The 24077-nt window shown below is 35.7% G+C and overlaps 1 protein-coding gene across 2 annotated transcripts in view; it reads right to left on the minus strand.

Moving 5' to 3' along the window:
• Window positions 1-22414, minus strand: part of Galnt13 (polypeptide N-acetylgalactosaminyltransferase 13) — a 447668-nt gene extending 425254 nt beyond the window's left edge. For both annotated transcript variants that reach the window (XM_051166208.1, XM_051166210.1), the window contains exon 1: window positions 22179-22414. In XM_051166208.1, the coding sequence (XP_051022165.1) occupies window positions 22179-22320 (142 nt within the window). In that variant the 5' untranslated portion in view covers window positions 22321-22414. The remainder of the gene's footprint in view (window positions 1-22178) is intronic.
• Window positions 22415-24077: the final 1663 nt, after the last annotated feature.

Below are 24077 nucleotides of genomic sequence, written 5' to 3' on the forward strand. Positions count from 1 at the left end.
TTCTCAATAAGATCATAGAATAAAATTTCCCCAATCTAAAGAAACAGATGCCTATAAACATACAAGAGGCCTACAGAACACCAAATAGAATTGACCAGAAAAGAAAAACTGCCTGTCACATAATAATCAAAACACAAAACATGCAGAACAAAGAAAAAATATTAAAAGCTGCAAGGAAAAAGGGAGAAATAATATTTAATGGAAAACCTATCAGATTTACACCTGAATTCTCAGCAGAGACCATAAAAGCCAGAAGGGCCTGGACAGAGACCCTGCAAACCCTAAGAGACCACAGATGCCAGGCCAGACTACCTTACCCAGCAAAACTATCAATAACCATTGATGGAGAAAACAAAATATTCCATGACAAAAACAAATTCAAACAGTACCTATCCACAAATCCAGCTTTACAGAAGGTACTAGAAGGAAAACTCCATCTCAAAGGGGCAAGCTACAACCAAAACTACTCAGGAAATAAGTAACTATCCAATGGCAAAAACACAACTACACAAATGCTCGACTGGAACCAACATCAAAATTAAGACTCTGAACAGTCACTGGTCATTAATGTCTCTCAACATCAATGGTCTCAATTCTCCAATAAAAAGACACAGACTAACTGAATGGGTACATAAACAAGATCCAACATTCTTCTGCATTCAAGAAACACATCTCACCCATAATGATAGGCATTACCTCAGGGTAAAAGGTTGGAAAAAAATATTCCAAGCAAATGGTCACAAGAAGCAAGCAGGCATAGCCATTTTAGTATCGAACAAAATAGACTTTCAACCAAAATTAATCAAAAGGGATGAGGAAGGACACTTCATACTCATCAAAGGTAAAGTCAACCAAGATGACATCACAATTCTGAATATCTATGCTCCCAATACAAGGGCACCCACATTTGTAAAAGATCTGCTAAAAAAGCTTAAATCACACATCGATCCCCACACAATAATAGTGGAGGACTTCAACACCCCACTCTCACTGAAGGATAAGTCATTGAAACAGAAACTAAGCCAAGAAATAACATCATTAACCAATGCCATGGGTCAAATGGATCTAACAGATATCTATAGAAGCTTTCACCCAAACACGAAAGAATATACCTTCTTCTCTGCACCCCATGGAACCTTCTCCAAAATTGATCACATCGTAGGTCACAAAGCAAGCCTCAACAGATACAAGAGAACTGAAATAATACCTTGTATCCTATCAGATCACCATGCTCTTAGGCTGCAATTCAACAACAACAGAAATAACAAAAAGCCTACACGTACGTGGAAACTAAACAACTCTCTGCTAAATGACACGTGGGTCAGGGAAGAAATAAAGAAAGAAATCAAGGAGTTTCTGAAATTCAATGAAAATGAAAGAACAACGTACCCAAATTTGTGGGATACATTGAAAGCAGTGCTAAGAGGAAAATTCATAGCACTAAGTGCCTTTAAAAAAAAATTGGAAACATCGCACATAAGCATCTTAACGACACAACTGGAAGCCCTAGAAAAAAAAGAAGCAGAAACACCCAAAAGGAGTAGACGTCTGGAAATAAACTCAGGGGTGAAATTAACTAATTAGAAACTAAGAAAATAGTCCAAAGAATCAACAAAACCAAGAGCTGGTTCTTTGAGAAAATCAACAAGATAGACAGACCATTAGCCAAACTAACTAAAAGGCAGAGAGACAGTATTGAAATCAACAAAATCAGAAACGAAAAGGGAGACATAACAACAGACACTGAAGAAATACAAAGAATCATAAGATCCTACTTTGAAGGCATATACGCCACCAAATTTGAAAATCTAAGGGAAATGGACAATTTTCTTGATCAATTTCATTTGCCAAACTTGAGTAAAGAACAGATAAACAAGCTAAATAGTCCCATTTCCCCTACAGAAATACAAGCAATCATTGATAGCCCAACCATAAAAAGCACAGGGCCAGATGGTTTCAGTGCAGAATTCTACCAGACCTTCAAGGGTGAGCTAATACCGATAGTCTTCAAGCTACTCCAAAAGATAGAAATGGATAGAATATTACCAAATTCATTCTATGAGGACATAGTCTCATTGATACCTAAACCTCACAAAGACTCAACAAAGAAAGAGAATTTCAGACCAATTTCTCTTACGAACATCGATGCAAAAATACTAAATAAAATACTTGCAAAACGAATACAAGAACACATCAAAGATATCATTCATCATGACCAAGTAGGCTTTATACCAGGCATGCAGGGATGGTTTAATATATGGAAATCCATCAATGTAATCCACCATATAAACAAACTGAAAATAAAAAAACCACATGATCATCTCTTTAGATGCAGAGAAAGCATTTGATAAAATCCAACACCCATTCATGTTTAAAGTTTTAGAGAGATCGGGGATGCAAGGCACTTTCCTCAACATAATAAGGGCTATATACAGCAAGCCAATAGCCAAAATCAAAGTAAATGGTGAGATACTCAAGGAAATTCCTCTACAATCGGGAGCAAGGCAAGGCTGCCCACTCTCTCCATATCTCTTCAATATAGTACTCGAAGTTCTAGCCAAAGCAATAAGACAACAAAAGGAGATCAAGGGTATTCAAATGGGAAAGGAGGAAGTCAAATTATCCCTATTTGCAGATGATATGATAGTGTACATATGTGACCCTCAAAATTCCACCAGAGAACTCCTACAGCTGATAAACACCTTCAGCAAATTAGCTGGATGCAAAATTAACTCAAAAAGTCTGTAGCCTTCCTATACAAAAATGATAAGCTTGCAGAGGAAGAAATTAGGAAAGCCACACCCTTCACATTAGCCACGAGCATTATAAAATATCTAGGAGTCACTCTAACTAAGCAAGTGAAGGACTTGTTTGAAAAAAAAATCAAAACTCTTCAGAAAGAGATTGAAGATGACCTGAGAAGATGGAATGATCTTCCTTGCTCATGGATCGGGAGAATTAACATAGTAAAAATGGCCATCCTACCAAAAGCAATCTACAGATTCAATGCAATACCTATCAAAATACCTACACAATTTTTTAAAGCCATTGAAAGTTCAATTCTGAACTTCACATGGAAAAACAAAAAACCCAGAATAGCTAAAACAATCATGTACAATAAAAGGTGCTCCAGAGGAATCTCCATACCTGATCTCAAACTGTACTATAAAGCAATAGTAATTAAAACAGCTTGGTACTGGTACAGCAACAGGTTGGTTGATCAGTGGAATCGAATCGAAGATGCAGATATGAATCCACACATATATGGTCACTTGATTTTCGACAAAGAAGGCAAATCCATTCAATGGAAAAAGGATAGCATCTTCAACAAATGGTGCTGGTCTAACTGGAGGTCTATGTGTAAAAAAATGCAACTGGACCCATATTTGTCAACTTGCACAAAACTCAAATCCAAGTGGATTAAAGCCCTACCATAAAACCAGAGACACTAAGTCACTTAGAGGAAAAAGGGGGGAAGAGCCTGGAACATATTGGCACAGGAGACAACTTCCTGAACAGAACACCAACAGCCCAGGCCTTAATGTCAACAATTAATAAATGGGACCTCATGAGGCTGAGAAGCTTCTGTAAGGCTGGAGACACTGTCAAGAGAACAAAGCGACAGCCTACAGACTGGGAAAAGATCTTCACCAACCCTACATCTGACAAAGGTCTAATATCCAAAATATATAAAGAACTCAAGAAACTAAACACCACCAAACCATATAACCCAATTGAGAAATGGGACTTAGAACTAAACAGAGAATTCTCAACAGAGGAATATCAAATGGCTGAGAAACACTTAAAGAAATGCTCAACCTCCTTAGTCATCAGGGAAATGCAAATCAAAACAACTCTGAGATTCCATCTTACACCCATCAGAATGGCTGAGATCAAAATTTGAAGCGACACCACATGCTGGCGAGGATGTGGGGAGAGAGGAACACTCCTTCATTGCTGGTGGGAATGCAAACTAGTACAGCCACTTTGGAAATCTATCTGGGGCTATCTCAGAAAACTGGGAATAGGGCTTCCTCAAGACCCAGCTATTCCACTCCTTGGAATATACCCAGAAGATGCTCCAGCACACATAAGAAAATTTGCTCAACCATGTTCATAGCAGCCTTACTCATAATAGCCAGATCATGGAAACAGCCTAAGTGTCCCTCAGTAGAAGAATGGATAAAGAAACTGTGGTACATATACACTATGGAATACAACTCAGCTATTAAAAACAAGGAATGCCCAAATTTTGTGGATAAATGGATTGAGCTAAAAATGATCATAATGAGTGAGTTAACCCAGAAGCAGAAATACTTAAATGGTATATACTCACTTATATCTGCATACTAGCCCAAGGGGCATGTCCCATGAAAGCCTTCCCTTACCAGGAAACTGGGACAGAGGGGAGGACATCCTATTGGGACTCTAGATGAGAGAAGCATGGGAGAATGGCAAAGTAGAAGGATCCAGAGGGTCCTAGAAACCTACAAGTAGAACATTATGATAGGCAGATTTGGGCCTAGCGGTCCCGCTTAAACTAAGGCACCAGCCAAGGACAATACAGGCAGTAAACTTTAAACCCCTACCCAGATCTAGCCAATGGTCAGAACATTCTCCACAGTTGAGTGGAGAGTGGGATATGACTTTCTCACGTACTCTGGTGCCTCACAATTGACCATGTCCCCTGGAGGGTGAGACCTGGTGGCACTCAGAGGAAGGACAGCAGGCTGCCAAGAAGAGACTTGATACCCTATGAGCATCTACAGGGGGAGGTAATCCCCCTCAGGAACAGTCATAGGGGAAGGGAATAAGGGGAAAAGGGGAGGGAGGGAAGAATGGGAGGACACAAGGGATGGGATAACCATTGAGATGTAACAAGAATAAATTAATAATAAAGAATTAAAAATAAATAAAAATTCATACTTTAAAATTAAAGCTAATGTATATAATCAAATATCACAGGGTTTTCCGTAAGGTAAGTAGTAGACTGCATTACAATTCTCTGACAGTATTGAACATTAACAAGTCTTCTCATCACATTATCTAACTTTTTCTTTAGGAAGAAGAATAATATTTCCTCTCAGTGGAACAAGGAAGAGGCACCTTTCCTGAAAATGCCACCGTAGCCCAATACAAAGGGCACAGAATGAAATATGATCATTCATTTAGATCAACGTGTGCTGGCACATGTTAAACGAGTCTTAAAAATTAAAATAAAATGCCAAGGACATAAAGGGTTGCAATGAAATAAATTAAACTGAAATTCTTTTCTTATTACTTTATTACGCAAATGAAATCTCATATAAGTTTGTTATATTTGGAAATTGAGTCGGGAGACAATGTTTAAAGCTTAAATCTTTCATTACTGTGAACAAAAGCATCCATTTGACATTTCAGTGTATAGTTGCACACTAATTCTATCAGGTAATCCCAACCAAACCAAAAATTTAATCTAGGGTGAAAAGGGAAGGGGATTAAATTGCTTTATTTTTAAAGCAAAACTTTGTTATATTTAAAGCATAACTGTTATTGCCACTGGATACGAATTTTGTAAACATTCAGTATTAATGTTAATTAACTTTTTTGTAGAAATTACCATGCATGCTTTTTAAAGAAAAAAAGAAATTTGGAGGTGGTAACATTTAAATAACACATAATTATATTTTATCAAACTATTATAATAATGTGCAAAAATTTCTTTGGAAATTCAGTCTCAGCCTGAAATAACTAAATATTAAAATGGCATTTATTTTAACACAGAAAGCCATTTCTTTAAATACTTAGAAAAACTACAGAATTTTTCTACTCATAATTGATACCATATTTTACTCTAGGTAACAGAAAATCTACTTAAAAACAAAACCGACTTATTTCAAGCATCCCTTTTTTAAAAAACCCTTCAGTTTAACTTGATGCAGGGTGTCTGATTTGTTGTTTGTTTGTTTGTTACTTCCAGATAGAAACAGTTCTTCTTTCAGCAAAAAAAAAAAAAAAAAAAAAAAAAAAAAAAAAAAAAAAAAAAAAACACCTTTTGTTTTCGTTTTTCCAATAATAATAAAATTCACAGGACTTCAAATATCCACAGCACCTTAAACCCTTTCAGCAATATGACACAGAAAAGCCAGAGCTTCCTACTGAAGAATGTCCTGTTCTCCCCAGATAAATGAAGGACTACAGTTAATTCATCCAAAAATTTTACATACATGGGGACCTGTTCTTCAGGTCCCGTAAGTTAAAAGGAGCCATTGGCTATGGGCAGATGCCATTCTTTTTTAATAGTATTTCCACTGGTAGGTTTTCCATGCCTCCGAGGATAGCCCCAAACCCATAAACATATGGATAGCACTAACTGGACTTAGTAGATTACTAAAAAAAATTAAGGGAAGATATTATTTTGTGAAGAGGACATATTGCTAGAAATATGTGTAGAATTAGAGAAGAGAAATACAGAGTGGATATGATCGTATTTCATTTTTAAAATGTGCAAAATTATCAAGAATAAAGAAAATAAAACAACCTCCTATCATTTGTTATGTGAATTATAAGTTGCATATTATATAAACCTTCATGAAAATGAAAATTAAGCACATTTTATTGAGTTAATTGAACATATCTCTGAAGCCAAGTTCAAAATTCCAGCTCCATCATACCACTTGCTCAAAGAAGCAGAGGGTAAACTTTAGACAGGCCCCATACTATCTTAATGACATTTAAGCTTCTCACCTATAAAACAAGGTAGTTTATTTACACTGTCAGATGCTATGCAAACCTGATCTGTCCTGCCTGCCACTATTTTTTTTTCTGTGATTCACTGATTACAACACAGAAAATTGCTGATAGAAGGCTGCTGGAACTTAAGTCAGAATTTGCAGTTATCAGCAACCTACTTAGAGACTTGTGAAACAGTACTGTGCCATTTGTGTCATAGTCAGAAAATGCTTTGGATGCATTTATAACGTTGACATTTTGAAATTCATTTCACCAAAAACAGATCAATATTTAAATAAATTTAGCAGTGTTTACTTACTAAGATGAGCCAAGGGCATTTCCATCGTAGCAAATGGATCATAAAGTTTTATTCCACCATATAACTTTCCTCTGTGCCTGTCACTTTGATTCCTAATGTTTCACTTGCCTAGAGTTATACATTTTAGGATTGTGTTTTTTTCTTTTGGATTATAGTGAAATATGAGAAAAAAACATCTTAATATCTCCTAGAACACATTTATTTGTGTTGAGTGTCAGGCTGCAAGAATGTTAAAATGATGAAATTGTCCTCCAAGCGTACACAGGCAAATGGGTGTTCTGTGTCAACATCTTCATCCTTGAGATCAAGACAAAGGATGTGATTCCTCGTCCATCTCACCAGAGATCCTACAGTATATGACTCATATATGATAAAATACATTATGTACATATTATAATAAAAGTGTAAGAAAGTAGACAGAAGAAACATGCCTTTAATATCATCTCTGGTAGAATACTACACTATATGGACCAGTAGCTCCTATGGGAGTCATTCTAAATGCTGAAATAAGAGCTTGATACATTAAGTTGCAAAACTCAGGGGACAATGGACAAATTACAGTATTACCCATGCCTTATTCTTTCTAATAACTGTATTTCAATAAAATCACAATTATCAAAGCATTTTTCATAAAATTAAAAATAGTCAATTATTGTACTGTGAACAATCTACTATTCAGTATCTATAGAAACAATCTCAGATATAAATATGTTATATTTTTATAACATTAAGGTTGTATCTTCATATATCAAACTATAAACTAAGAACTATCCCATTTAATAATAAATCAGAGTATCTTCCCCTTAATGTATATTTCACAACATATGAAATGAATTAAATCAAAGCTCCTTTAGTTGTCAAATAAGATAAAGGCTTGGCCACTGCATCCTGCCATTAACTCAACAAACAGAGATGTTCAAATTACCATCATAAGTTCTCAGATCCCTGAGAAAACAAACTTGAAAACCCCTTGCTTATCTCTTAGCCTACAAGAAGCCTACTTCTTTTTTTCTACTCACATTTAAGACATATCAGTATATGAAATAAAATGTTTTGTTTTTTAAAATGTCCTTTGGTTTTATTTGTGCAAGTGTATGATTGTGTGTATATATATATATATGTGTGTGTGTGTGTATATATATATATATATATACACATATATGTGTATATATATGTGTGTGTATATATATATATACATATATACTTGTTTGTAGATGTGCACACATTTGCATGCCTTTGGAGGCCAGAATTCCTGAGACAGAGTCTCTCACTGAATTTTAAGTTCACAAAGTTGATGAGACCAATTGGCCGGTGAGCTCCAGGCATCCAGGAATGCAACTACAGGTGGCTATGTATGTGGGTACTAAGGATCTGCGTCTGAATTCAGGTCTTCAGGCATATACAGAAAGTACTTCGCCCACTGAGGCATCACCACAGACATGTTTACTACATTTGCCTAGTAATGTCAGTTTTCAGTGTCTTACGTTTACTCCACAGTTCTCTAAGCTTCAGAACAAATTGTGACCAGCACTTCAACACTTTTAAGTGAATCTCTTGATGGGAAAGCAATTGCACAATATCTAGACTTAATTCAATCCCTCAGCAAAGACCACTAATTTCTTTGCAATGGGTCAGTAAGGGAGATGAGGGGTACCTTTAAAGAAGTCCTCTGCATCACCCCCAAACTATTTTCACTATCTCTAAACTACGAACATTAGTCTTCCCAAATCTTTTCTTTCCACATCTATCATCCATTCCGGTCATATGGCTTAACTGGATCAGAAAGATTAGGTCTACGTAGATAAGTCATCGCAGTAACTTCCCAACAGTTTCTTCTCCACCCACTTGTCAAGTTTCATGATTTTGCACAGCAGTTATGCTTCTTAAGTTCATCTCTGACCTTAAAGCCTTCCTGATTAAAAACATGGCATTCAACAGATTATAAGCAAAAACTCAATATCTCTTACAGTGATTTGACCATAGCACCAGCAGATTTGATCTGTGAGCTCCAATGGTCTTCTTTGCTTTCAAACACTGTCGAATCATGAAGTCTCCTAGGCCTTGGCACAGATAAGATCACACCATGTACCCACATGCTCTCATACCATGTACCCACATGTTCTCACACCATGTACCCACATGCTCTCATACCATGTACCCACATGCTCTCACACCATGTCCACATGCTCTCATACCATGTACCCACATGCTCTCTCACCATGTACCCACATGCTCTCATACCATGTACCCACATGCTCTCACACCATGTACCAAAATTTAAATTCAGCATGCAGTTCACAATTTGTGTGTTCTTTGTTGGCTAGAACCTCTGTATCTCCCTCAGTTATCAGAACATATCATCACATCCTGCACAGAATTTTTTTTCTTTTTGGTTTTTCGAGACAGGGTTTCTCTGTGTAGCCTTGGCTGTCCTGGACTCACTTTGTAGACCAGACTGGCCTTGAACTCACAGAGCTCTGCCTGCCTCTGTCTCCCGAGTGCTGGGATTAAAGGTGTGCACCACCACCACCCAGCACCTGCACAGAATTTTGCTCCATGACCCTCCATCAAGTTCAGCCATAAAATTAAAACCTTGGGGAAAATGTGGTCTGTCCAACATTAATTTTTCACAGACCTTTGACCAGTTTTGAAAACCTGAAGACCATTTAGATTTTTTTCCAGAAAAAAAGAATATGACTCAAGTAAATGCTGCCGTTACACTTTTTTACATTTCCTGGCTTCACTTTGTCTCTAATGAGATTAAAACATGTCTGGAATCACACGTACAAGTGTTTTACTTGTGCATATGATATTCAGTACAAATATTCTACCAAAGAATGATTATAATTTGCATTTGTATTTTCCAAGCTGGTATTGAATAGATAGCTCCACTCTTCAATGTCCTTTTAAGCATTCAGGCATGTCAATATCAATTAAGATTGATGACTATTACAGAACAGTATTAGAAAGAAGCTATGCTTTCAGTTAGCAGATAAAACAGAGGACATAATCTCAGGCCCCGACTGTGAATCTATTATGCTTCAGTCCTGAATAGTCAGTCATTAGTGCCTCTGCTTCACTTACACATATTGATCTGTTCAAACGTAAGGAAGCTTTTATCGCTACATCAATTTCTGAACCTCTGCCCTTCAGCAACCTTAAAGATTACTTAAACATATGTGGCTAAATGAACGACAATCTCTACAAAACCACCCACACTTAAAATTAAAAGCTATTAATTTTGGAAATTTTATTAAAAATAATTATAATAATTATATAGAGGACGGCTATGTAGTAATGAACTCATAGTGATTGTGACAACATGTACAAAACCTGGACAAGCTGACAAGAGACAAAAATCCCAGCTTGAACAAAGAGAAGTGGGCACAAGATCCCAACACTTGTTAGCTTCTGTGAGAAGGAAAATCAGCTTTCTACAGCAGAGTGACCCAGGGTATGCCAAGGACACTCTATGGCAGGCTTCATGCACACAAAAATCAGATGCCATATAGTCTATATGTGCATATGTACTTTTGGGGGGATTAGTATTTTGTTTTGTTTTGTTTTGAAGAGAGCTAAAAACATGAAATTAAGGGAGCTGTGAGGAGTTGGAGGAGAAGAAAAAATGATAAAAAAATATATTGTATTAAGTTATTTAAAAATAGAAACAATTAAATTAAAAGATCCATGCCTTGAATAATAAGATATTCAAAATAAGTAAAATAATAATAGCAAATTTACAATCCATAAAGAACCATTTATATTTGCATACCATCAGGAGAACCATTTTATTGGCACAGCAATGGACAAAAAAGTGTGCTTAAATTATATCAAATCTTGGGGAGTATGAAAAGTAGCTCCTTCAAGCCATGTTTTGTCCAAAGTGAAATACTTGTTCTCACTGCTTTCTCCAAGAGAAATTTTCTCTTAAATTCATGAAAGCAATGTTTAAAAGAACTTACACACAAATGTCACATCAGTAAAGACTACCATGACCTGTTAGAAGACAGAGGTGTATGTCATTAATAACATTGAAATTAAATAATTTCATTAATTTGTGCTGACTAAAATTCAAATTTATTTTGAATACATGGTCACATTAATAAATTTTAAAGCCTCTTATTTCTACAACATTTAAATAGAGCACTGGATTGTCAACTCACACATTCCCATGTAATTAGTTCTTGTCAAAATGTTCTAATATATAAATGTTTTGAAAGCAGAAAATGTTCTGTAGCAATTAATCAATACATACCACGAAAATAGGTTTATTTACTATGTTATTCCATGTGAACTGTCATACATAGCATATGAAAGAAAGAAAAACTATTTCTCTGGTAAAAGCTAAATTATTTCATCTGGATTTTCAGAATGATCTATGTGCTCAAACCTTGGTTGTTGATTTTAAATGTTTTACTCAGTCAACTCACATGACTCCAGAATGCCCATTGTTTAAAGAAGAACATTTTACTAGCTTAATTAAAGTGATACAAATATTATATTGTGCTAAATTAATACTTGTGTGCAAGGAAATTTAATTTAAGAAAAGGAAATATTAAGTTTTATGAGGCTTGAAATTTATGAATTTCTTGAACTCACAGTGGTTCATGATGCTAAGGAGAGCCCAACCTTACAGTTCAGTAGTTTCATAGGAAATGCAATCTAGATTAGGACTAGGGCCGCACTGTGTTATAAAATTTATTAATTATAATATACCTACAATTTCTTAACATTTTAAATCTAAGTAGTAAGAATCAAATTCCAAAAAACAAAAAATTTTACATTCATAGAGCAGGAGTTTTAAAGAGGTAAACATGGAAACACAAGAATATTTAAGACAAACATTGAGGGAATGAAAAGGAAAAGGCCGTGAGTAATTAAAACTAGATGAGCAAGTGGATACAATGTTGCAAGTGGCTATTTCAGCTTATAGGTCAGGAAAAGAGCACTGTCAAACAGTATAATTTTTTCTCTCCACAACTTATCAAGCTGTATGCATTTAAGGTACCACAATGTGATGCTAAGTCATCTGTGTACAGTGTAAAAAATGATAACCATATTAAGATAACTAACATATATATTGTCTCACAGCTATCTGTGCTTCAGGTTTTGTTGTGACATGGAATGGATGAGGTTAAGACGTAGTCATTTAACAATGCTAAAGATATAGTAGAGCATTATTAACTACCGCTGTCCTTTGTATTACACTTCCAGAACTTGCTCATCCAACATAAATGGAACTATATTCCTGTTTGCCAGCCTCGAAATCCTTCACTGAAAGACTCATGCTAAAAGGCATTTGTTCATTGGTTTTTCCCAGTTTCATTTATAGAAGCGTGGATAATAAACAAATATTTTGTTAGTGTTTAAGTCATAAATATGAAAAAAATGTTGCTTGAACAGTTGTTAAATAGGTCAGTGCCCTGAGGAGGAGTTAACTATGAAGAGAAACGGTGTGGCCCAGAGAATGGTTGTGCTGGAAAGAAGGGGAACTGTGTATACTGAGAGGGCGCACGGAGCCAGTGAGCCAGTCCCACACGCCGAAATACAATTAGCTAATGATGGGACGGATCTTGTCTTCCCTCACCCCATGACTGGCTCATAGGACACCCTCAGTCTGTGTCCAGAACTGAGATAATCCGTTTTAGAAGTTTTTAGCCACCAAATGTATATGTTTATGGTAGTTTTTCTTTTTTTATTTATTTTTGTTTTGTTTTGTTTTTTTGCTTTTGTGTTTGTTTTTTAATGGGAGTCATAGGAAACTCATTCACAGTCTGAAACATTCTTCAAATGAAGATAGGCCTGACCCCAATCAGGAAGTGCTTTATTCTTGACATTGATGTAACTTTTTCATTCTCCGTTTAAGATGAAGCTATAACCTAATGGCCCATTGTATTTGCAAAGGCCTCATTTCCAAATACAGTTACTACCTAATTTTCCAAATATTCCAGGCACTGTTTGTGTAATACTGTTCAATAGTAATTATTCAAAACTGTGTCAAATTTCCTAGAAATCTGAACATTCCCACATGGTGATGTATTCAGGGCTTTTTAAAAATACTATATAGTTACAGTCTAAAAGAATAATCAAGTCTAAAAGAATAATCTGCATAGGTTTCCATCATGACTGCTTTGAGTTGAGGGCTTGTCTCACAGTTGGTTCTGAGTAAATGGAAGCTCTGAGGACAGTGAAGGTGTTGACAACGTGTGCTGTCCTCCTAACCAAAGCAATAATGTCACCTTGCAAGAGAATAATTCTCAGCTTCCAGGAAGGTGTCTTTAGGGTCAAGTCACTTTCTACATAAGAAATATATAGGCATGTCCTATACAGATACGTTTAAGGCGAGACAAATTATGTATTGGGAAATACGTTAAAGAATGAGAGAAAGCACAGGACAACCAAAAGACATGGCAACAATGACAGCAGTGAGTGAAGAGTTTACAGTTTTAACTTTTTATTCCTCCTTTTAAAGTAAAAAAGGAAAGGATTAAGAAAATTCCAATGCATTATACAGAATACATTAGGCCAGGGAAAGTGTTGTTGAAATATTTCATGATGCAGGTAAGCTGCTAAAATCTTGTGCTGGTCGATTTTATTTTAATCACAGAATATTTGACTGTAAAGTAATGAATCATCAGGTGCATTAGAAAAGATATAAATACAGTCTTGAGTTGAGCGTTCTCATACATTGGTAATAAAACCTGATCGATTCAGTTCCCAGAAAAATTACTGAAAATATCCTTATGAGGAACACATATATTTGAAAAACTGATCTCATAATCTAGACTCCTCTATAAAGTACATCAGTATTGTACAGAATATAATCAATAACATTTCCAGATAATATTTAGTGGTAAAAGTGCAAACAATTTAAAATTTTTATGACAAAGATTTACACAAGTCATGATAGGATGAACTGCTTGAATTGAAAATAAATTTAATTAAATTTAAGTATTAAAGCCAATTTCATTATATAATTACAAGTTATTCCCCTTCTATATTGTTATTGGTATGCTACATAAAAATTAATTGTACTATTAGAAAAATATGACTTATTTATAAAAACCATTTTCATATATTACAGGTATAATAAGTTTGGTTTTGATTGATTTTACTTTTATTAATGTCCTAAACTTTTATAATCTTTTTACTATGTACAAAAATTAAGTGAAATCTTTAAAGAATAAAACATGTATTTTCTAGAAAAAAAATCACCACAGTGAAACTGTCATAGCCTTGGCATAGTACAGATTTTATAGATAGAAAATAAAATGAAATTATAGATAGCCAGCTTCAGAGAAAAATAATAAAAATAAGTTTTATATGGGGCTTAAGTGATGCCTTAGCCATTACAGATAAGATGGATTTGGTTGTCAGACCCAACATAAAGCTAACAATAATCAGTAAGTCTAATTCCAGGTGACCCAACACTCACTTCTGGTCCCTGCAGACATGGGATGTATATACATACGTGCAATCAAAACAATCATATATATTATACCTGCATATTATATATAATAAGAAACAAACACTCATATTTACATGTATATAATAAAAAATAAATTCATCTTTTAAAATAAATAATTACAGTTTCTCAAAATTTAAAATAATTTCAAAAATGTACTTAAAATAGTAAGCCAACAGATAACACAATTTTTAAAACGAGCAAAAACAAACAGTTCAGTAAACACTACAATATAAAGCATAAAATGACGTGAACATCCTATAGTTACCAAGAAAAGCAAGTAATACAAATAACAATGGATACTACAAACCCTAAACTAGATTGGATTAAAGTTAACACACAAGACAGGGAAGCACTGGCAAGGATGCTGAGGAAGCAGAACGATCCCACGCCATTGAGGGAAACAGAAACCACCATCTTACAAGTTTTGAAAACAAACTGTCAGTCCCTCACAAAATTAAACACACACTTAGCATATGACTCAGCATTTCTACTTCTTGGTATTTTTCCTGAAGTTATGAAAACATATGTCCATACATAGTCTTAACGATAAATGTAGCAGGACTTACTCATTACAGTAAAATAAAAAATGAAAACAACCTAAATCCCCATTAAGTGAAAGGATAAACAATTGGTGCCTGTTTATATGCCAGGGTTTAAATTTCAGTGGATGCATCACATGTAAGTAGTGAAATCTTGAACTCTGATGTGCAGCTGTCTAGATGGAGAGTCTAGAGGAGGTGTTTAGTTGCAGGAGCAGAGCCCTCCTCAGTGAACACAGGCTGCTATAAAAAAATGGAGGCAGTGGGTCTCCCTGACCTGTTCTCCCTACAGAAGGTATAATGGCCTCACTCTGGAGTATAAAGCGATGGTGTGTCATCTTGTCTCAAGAACCAAATGTACCAGTGAGTTGACCCTAGATAGGCAAGATTCAGGAGCTAGAACAAATAAACTTTAACTCTAAATCACTTATCTCATGTCAGGTATTCAGTTTGGTGTTTGGTGGAACCACTGATAATGCTGGATGCTGTGATTAACCAATAAAAACCATAATGCTGAGCAAACAGAGTTGAGCAGAGGAGTTAAAGGGTACGCCGTCCCAGTCGTCAGATTTCCTCGAATAGAAACAACTAACCAATGTTTACAAAAACTAGATTAGTGAATGTTGAGTTAACTGACTATACGTATGAGGAAATAGTTTACCATGGTTTACAGCATAATTGTGAGGAAGAGCCAGAGACCTATCTTTCAAAATTTATCAAAATTAAATTAACTGTTTGGATAAATACCTCACTACGATGACATTAAATTTTTTCATTCCTTACTTGTTCTCAGACTTGCACTCCTTAAGGGTTTTCCTCATTTACTAACAATAAGACCTCCTCTATAAAGCAATTTATTCCTGATCCTCTTGCGTTTCAATTGGGTTTTTCCATTTTAAAGCTGCCAATATTGTTTCATTATAATCGTTCATTATCTCTGATTTTTTTTCTTTCCACGCTTCTCCTGCATGAGACAAATATACACTAACTAAATGCTTTTCAAAATCCTCAGTATCAGCTCTCAGTGTAGACTGACTCCTCACACCTACACGACATGCTAATCCATTAGGAGCACCTTCACTGATCCACTATTACCACTTACTTATGCAATGGCATTGTCCAAGGCTCTGTAGGATAAAAGCAGTATTATCACTGAAACACAAAGAGAGCTTCTGGGCTATAAATTTGGGTGGCAACTCAAACTATTAAGACCAATGTACGATACTTTTAAGAATTATGTGAAGCCAAGTGTGGTGGTACACACTTTTAATTCCAGCACTCTGGAAGGCAGAGGCAGACGGATCTCTGTGAGTTTGAGACTAGCCTGGTCTACAAAGAATGTTCCAAGACAGCAAAGATTGTTACACAAAGAAACTCTGTCTTAAAGAAAAAAAATTAAGTTGGGGCTAAAGCTATCTATTTAACAACAAATTTGAAGCCCATTTTCTCTGGAATAATTTACTTATTTCTTCAAATAAAGAACATAAATTCTATGGTCGTGATAACATGCAAAATTTAAATCAGACCACCAATTAATTCTTCAATAAAATGGTGATGGTAGGAATTGACAAAATAAACATAAAATTTAATTATTCGTTTTTTCTGATATAGTACACCCCTTTTACAGCATTGATTGCCAGTGGGGTCATATGATTTGTCCACTGTCATTTTATTGGTCACTTATTTAGTGGTGTCATCCCATCCTCTATATTCAATTAACACTGTACTTCAAGTCTTTACAGAAATGAAACTTATATTTTCCCTTTAAGTGCCCTGGTCTCTTATTGATTGTTATATTTGTTTTATACTTATACACTCTACATTTCCCCTAATAGCTTATGATGGATATCCTGACCTTGCGTTTGTATAATTCTAATTTCTTTTCCCATTGCTAAACATGAAAACAAGAACATGCCTTCTGGGGATTTTAATGTTGGTTTTGCCTGGATGGTTGGTTGCTTGGCTTTGCAGTATTAGGGAATGAATCCAAGACGACATTTGTGCTAGGCATCTTGCCACTGAGTGAAATCTACATACAAAGTCTTCATTATGATTTTATCATTAGCTCTGACATAAATTATCCTTCAAACAATGTTTCTTGAATGCTTATTGAAATGAAATATAAATTACGACACAGCAGTAAAAAATGTATTGTAAATCTAAACAACCATTTGTAGCTAGTGAGGTCGAAGATCTTAGAAAACAATCTACCACTACCGCTTTCCTACATCACTATAATTTTCTAACTGCATTCTAAACACTTATCTGTGTGCTCACAAATAAGTGGAGCTCTCACCACTCGTTTAAAACCCTTTTTGCAGCAGAAAGAGATCTTCACAGAAAGCCTCTATCAGAATATGAAGACCTTAACATCCCATTTCCAACTGATACAACGTAGCTACTGTACCTAAGGCTCAAAGAACACCCTAAAAGACATGGTGTAAAGATTTTAAGAGTCTCTTCCTCTGTGGCCTGGCAAGGCTGACCCACCATGATGGAGGGATTAATGAGCGGATGCAGGTAATCCAGATGAGACTTGATAGGCTGAGGCCAGATGTTAGAAGAGCAGGACTTGCCTTTTCTGAGAACTAGGGGAGGAGGAAGTGGGATAAGGGACTGGCCGGGGAGGGCCGGGAAGTAACCGTGAAGCGATGAGGGACAGAGGCTACAATTGGGATGTAAAGTGAACAAATTAAAAATTAAAAAAAGAGATTTATTTTTTAAAAATTGTAAGAGCAACACTCATGAATTCTCAAGAACATGCCTTGGTTCTGCCTAAAGAACCAAGCAATTCCAACAATAACCATCCCAGTATAGATGGGAAAAATCATATGGGGTCTCACCCCTAGGTGAGGAACTATAAGCAACTGATTGGTTATCCAATAAAAAGTGATCAGTCCTAGAAATAAGCATGCAAACAACACTGAGCGGACTCAGGAGGTTATATTCGTGTCTATTCATTTATATGCATATATAACAGCAATGGTAAAAGAAGAAAACTTGAATTTTGGAAAGACTGTGGGAGGTAGATATGGGAGAGTTAGGAGTTATGTAATAATGTAATTATATTTTAATTAAATAAAAAAATGAATAACTACATTTTAGTGGATTACTGAGCTAAATTGATAAACAGAAATGTACGTATATGATATATACACTGTTTTGCATTAGGACTTGTGAACCTAAATTCTGTAAATTAAATTTTACAGAAAGAAAATAATACTTGTTCTTATAAATTTGCAACGTGAACAATTTAAATGAATTAACATTCCATTAGTTAACATGTAATTTGAATGGTTTTAATAAAATTTAAATATCTAATTAGGTAAATCAAGATAAAACTGCTACTGCCATTGCACTGTGTGTGTGATTTAATCCTTCTAAGTATCTGTGGTATCCTTCTAAGTATTAACCCACATTACACTTTTTTTAACAAGTTCAATAACACAGTTGCACCTAAGAACACCTTAAAATTCCTTTCCAGTCACTCAAAGTCCTTTAAAATCTGTCTTTATCTCCTAGTTTTCGGTGTAAAATCTAGTAGTTCTTTATATGTTTCATTGAGTTTTCATCAGTTAATGTACTGATCTCATGGATCTTGACTTCTGAAAAGCACTTTATCCCTTCTGCAAGCTCGTCACTCCCAATCTTGATGCACCAGGACAACTTCCGTACCTCAGAGCCCTCACTTCTGAAAGCAGCTTGCTCAGCAGCCACTCCTTCATCCTTTGTGACATAGCTAGACTAGAACAACAGAGTGTGTGAGTCTTAAAGACAGTCAATGGTTCATTTGATTGAACTCGCATATTCGGGGCAATTGCTTCTTTTCTTTCCGGAGCTTCTAACACTGCATCATCTTCCTCCTCCCTTTCCTTATTCAAACCATCCTATATATGCTCCTGATCACTTCAAACCATGCCATCTCCTTTTGATTGTTGTTGGTACATACTAGTGTGTGTGTGTGTGTGTGTGTGTGTGTGTGTCCTAAATATGTAAATACCCTCTGCTCAATTTGTATGTTACTTGTATCTTTGTTTATTGGGCTCTCCATTTGGTATTGGAGAACCAGTCGGTACACTCTTCCCTGGGAAAGACTGTTTCTCTGCTCTCCGCACTCATTAGTTGCCTGAGATTTTGTTTCGGGTGGAAGCTGCCTGGGCTTTCCCCTGTGAGTGCTAGCATGTTTATTGTTGTCCTTGTTTGGTTTATATTTGGACAGTCGTGTTGCTGAGAGTTCAGGAGTGTATGGTGCCCATTTAGTAGGAGAGTCAATATTACAGCACACACACTGATCCTCTGACTCTTGCAGTTTTTCTGTGCTCTCCTCCACAGTGCTCCCTAGGACACAGTGTGGAAGCTGTCTCGTAGACAGATTCTCTGGGATTGGCCTCCACAACTCTGCATTTTGTTTTCTGGTGTGAGTATATATGAAACAGACTCTATCAGATGTAAAGAGACGTTTCTTGGATAAAGAGTGAGGACTACACTTATCTGGGGTTTCACATTAGGTCCAGATCAAGGGTCTCTGGATCCCGTGTCTGAAGTGCATGCCGTCTTCAACAATATGGTCTTACCTTCTGCCTCTTGGAGTCAATCAAGATTTCATTAAACTATCTATATATATCTAAACAACAGCTTATACACATAATAGCCTTTTCTGTTTGTTCTTTTTGTTTATTCTTCTCCCATATATAACATCTTGACTACAGTTTCCCCTCCATCACCCGCGCCCCGCCCCCCAATTTCATCTGGATCGGCTTTGCCTTCACCTCCCCTCTACAGGGCAGTCTTGATGCTCTCACTTCTAGGCTGGATAAGGCAACTCAGTAGGAGAAAAAGGGTCACAAAGGCAGACAGCACAAATGTTTTCTGCATAAATGTTGAGGGTTTTTAGCTCAGTTTTTGTGGGATTATTAACACTGTATTTTTAAAAATATAGGTTGTTAATAGCATGACTCCTTACGACGTTTTCAGAAATCCTTCTTGTTATTTTGCCCACTTCTTCTACTTCTGCATTTATCACCACATTAGAAGCCCCACATTCTTCCCATTTCCCCCAGTTTGAATTTTTAAAGTAACAGCACCTCAATATTTTTTGAACTATGCATCCTAGAAACTTACTTGATATTGAAATTTTTACTTAACATTAAGTTATTTAATATTAAAACTTCAAAGACACGTCAGGAAAGGTCACTGTTTGTCAAAAACTTCCTTAGATATGCTTCAACCACCTGCCATGTGAGCTTAGGAGGAAGACTGCCTTTGATAAGAAATAGGTCTTCCAAAACAGCACGTCTTTCAGTTCTATTAAGTTTCACAGAAGCGCAAGACAAATGGTTGAGGGGCCAGGACTCTAATGGGTATTCACGACGCTGGGAAAGACTGACAGCCAAAGTCATGGCTCCTCAGTTAAACATTTGTCCTGAATTTCTTTGAGAACAAACAAGCACCTTGATCTTGAACTTTCCAGTCTCCAAAGCCATATAAAATGTGCAGACAGCACTTAGCTTGCCTGTAATAATATAGCAGCGCTAATGGGTCTGAACAATGCTTTACAATAAGTCTACTTTCACTAAATAAGTCAGAGAAAAAGCATTTTGCCTAGATGCATCATGTTTCATATTGGGTAATTAAAACTCTACACTAAAGACTTAAAACAGCAAAGCCTGTTATTTTGGGTATTGTGGGAAAGATGGCTCTGATTTCAGGTTATGGCACTTCTTTGTGACCAGTCCAGATGCCTCCACTGAAAAATGGTGAAGTGAGCATTTCACACTGACACAATGCATCAGACACACTTCCACTTTCAGTCAGGCAGCATCTCAACAACCCCAGCAAAGACCCAGAGAAGGATGATTCCAGAGTTTTCACTAAAGATTAGGAAACTGATCCTGGGTTCATTCATTAAATGTGGGGCTCATGAGTTCCTCCCCACCAAATTGTGGAATACAGAGTTAGAATGCATATAAAATATCTAAATGGAAACACAGTGATCACTTACATAGTAGTTTCTCTCAATTAGCTGTTTTAAATTAAAAGTACCGTGGAAGAACCACATTTTTGAGAAGAGGAAGATACGCATAATCTTTCCAACCAAGCAAGATCATTTCAGAAAGATGTCCAAAGCACTCTGAACTAAAACTAATTTTCAGAAATACTCTATGCTTTCCTAAGCTTACTCCAGTTGAACACTGTCAATTAAACTGCATTTGTCAGAGTATTTTGACCAAAGAATAATCTTTAAATTGCTAAATTAAAATTAACAAATTAATTTAAATTATTAACCCAGTAATTTATAGATTCAAACATTTCATCTTAAATCAAAAGTAAATGTTTATTTTATATGCACATATAATGTATATTATTATTAAGCATATAATCCAGTTTAATTCAATGGAGTGGAGACACTTGAGCATGTTTTAAACTTTAGAAATCACATTTATTGTGATTATTTGAGGAGTATTCAAACTTTGGATTTTTATGTCACAAAAGATAGAATAAAAAAACTTGTTTGCAGATACTGAGCTTCATGCTTACCTTCATAAATGACCACTTAATATACATTATCATGTCTAGTCCTTGAAACTGATCCTTAAAGGAAGAGTAACTTTATAATATGCTTTAAATTATTTTTGCCTTTAACCTGGAGCTAATACTCTAGTGGCCTAAAAAATTTAATGTGTTCATTAATGTTTTCTGAGTTAACAACTGGCTCTTAAAATCTCCTTTAGAAATTGTGTGATTACCAAATCGATCGCCAATTATCTACAGTGTCCACCTGTGTCTCACTCTAGTATAATTTTCTTTCCATGGTACGTGCTTCCTTGTTAAAGGCGATCTGCTTCTGAGAGCTCAGACTTCAAATTCTGTCTCATCAGAAGATTCCCCTGAATAAGTCTTTGTTTCCCATCAGAAAACACCACAGTGGTGGAAATTGGAAGCTATCAAAGATTTTGGGTAGCTATTGTCATTTCTTCCAAAAAGACACTCATGGCTACACACATATAACAGCTTCCACGCAGCTAAATATGCATGAACTGTTTGCTAAAATGCTCTTCTAACTCTGTAGGGTAAAACTCATCTAGTTTGACGTCTCCTGTTTTACCACGCCTTCAGGACCTCTTTCTTCAAGAGCACTCACCCCTCAGTGCAGGCAGCAGGGACCGCTCCTTCTTGTCATCACATTTGTTACACTCGCTGAAGTACAGGAGTAAGAAGACATCAACCAGGACCCACATCAGCGAAGTGGCGAGAACCACCTTGCAGTAGACAAATCTCCTCATGCTTGATTTCTAATTAACACAGAGACTGGAGACAAATGTTCCTGAGATAAATCCAAGCCACAGAGGTGAATTCCAAGACAAAAGCAGGAGACATCCCACTATATTAGAACAAAAGAAAAGAAAAGAAAAAGAAAGAATTTTCATTATGGTACAGGAAAGTTTTATATAAAGAAACTAGAATACAAAATAAATGACTTAGTTCATTTATTCATGCTCCCATATATGTCACGTAGTCAGTTCCTCAAATGTAGAACTAAAAACCACCTTAGACTTTAACAAGACAGATCGGGAAGATCCTAACATATGGTCCCCCTTTTCTCACTGAACTGCTGGGTGGGCTTTTGAGAAACTATTTGAATTATTCAAATAGTGTTGACTTTACCCTATATTTATCATGTTGCTCTATATCTCACTAGGATGTTAAGGAGGCCCACTTACTGTGATGAGTCTTTTGGCAAGTCATATTACAAGATTGCAAGAGAAATCATCCTGAAATAACAATGTCCCACAGAGGCTAACAGCTAATAGACAGACAATGGGCAACTCTGAGTTGTTTCATTTGATATGACGTGGAGACCTTCACTGACTCTAATCTGTGAATTAAGCATAACGACCGCACATCTAAAGATTTGCTAGGATTAACTGTGATCAAGCTTACAAAGAACATTCCTGAACAACTATCAGTTATCTGGGCAGTGGTGGCACAAACCTTTAATTCCAGCACTGGGCGGGAAAGTCAGACAGATCTCTGAGTATGAGGCCAGCCTGGTCTATAGAGTAAGTACCAGAACAGTACAGGCTACACAGAGAAACCCTATCTCAAGAGCAAAAAAAGAAAAGAAAAAGAAAAAGTGAAAGAAAAGAAAAAGAAAAAAATTAACAAACAAAAATAAAATCAAACCAAAAAAAAAAGCTTTTAGATGATCAATTTATCAGCAATTTGTGAAATAAACCAATGCTTTTAGACTTAAAAGTATTTTGTGTACATTAAAATATACAGAGGAGATGGATATCTCTGCATAGATAATGTGTATTTTAGCTATTTATTATGAGAAACGACATGCCGATGGAAAATAAACAATGAGAGTATGCATTGTAGAGGACAAAACAAAAATGCTACAAAATTATTGAAAGATATCCAAAAGTACAAATTAATACCTTATACATATTTGTTTATGTTTACTGCATTGAGAAATAACTATGTAACTAGCTTAGGTATTAATGAACACATCTGATCAAACATAATCTAGTATCATTCACGACACTTAAAATAGCATCAAGTATGGATCTGAATGGGAGCTGGGGTGGGGATGAACTGGGAGGAGTCTAGGGAGGGAAAACTATAATCAATACATATTATGTGAAAATATCTATTCTCAATAAAAGGAAAAATATAGCATTAAATAATCATAGGCAAGGGCATGAGTTCAGTCAATTGTTAAAATGTAAGATGAATAACATTATTTTGGCAAAGATAACTTTGGTGACTAATATTAAATACAAAGATAATTGAAATACTTCATTACTATGCCTCAAAATAGTAACACAAAGTACAATTTGCTAAGGTAAAGAGCTCTTTAAATTTACATAACTAATTTGGTAGAATAAGACAACAGAAATGTTGCCTATGACAACCAATGGAAGCTAATAGCACATTCAAATTTAAAATCCACAAAGAGAGTTAAAAATAAATGGTGCACAGATTCTAATTTCAATAGTAACATAAAATTTGTATTCATTCAGATGTATATGGATAA

The sequence above is a fragment of the Acomys russatus genome, chromosome 24, assembly GCF_903995435.1.
Source record: "Acomys russatus chromosome 24, mAcoRus1.1, whole genome shotgun sequence".
Taxonomy (NCBI): Eukaryota; Metazoa; Chordata; class Mammalia; order Rodentia; family Muridae; genus Acomys; species Acomys russatus.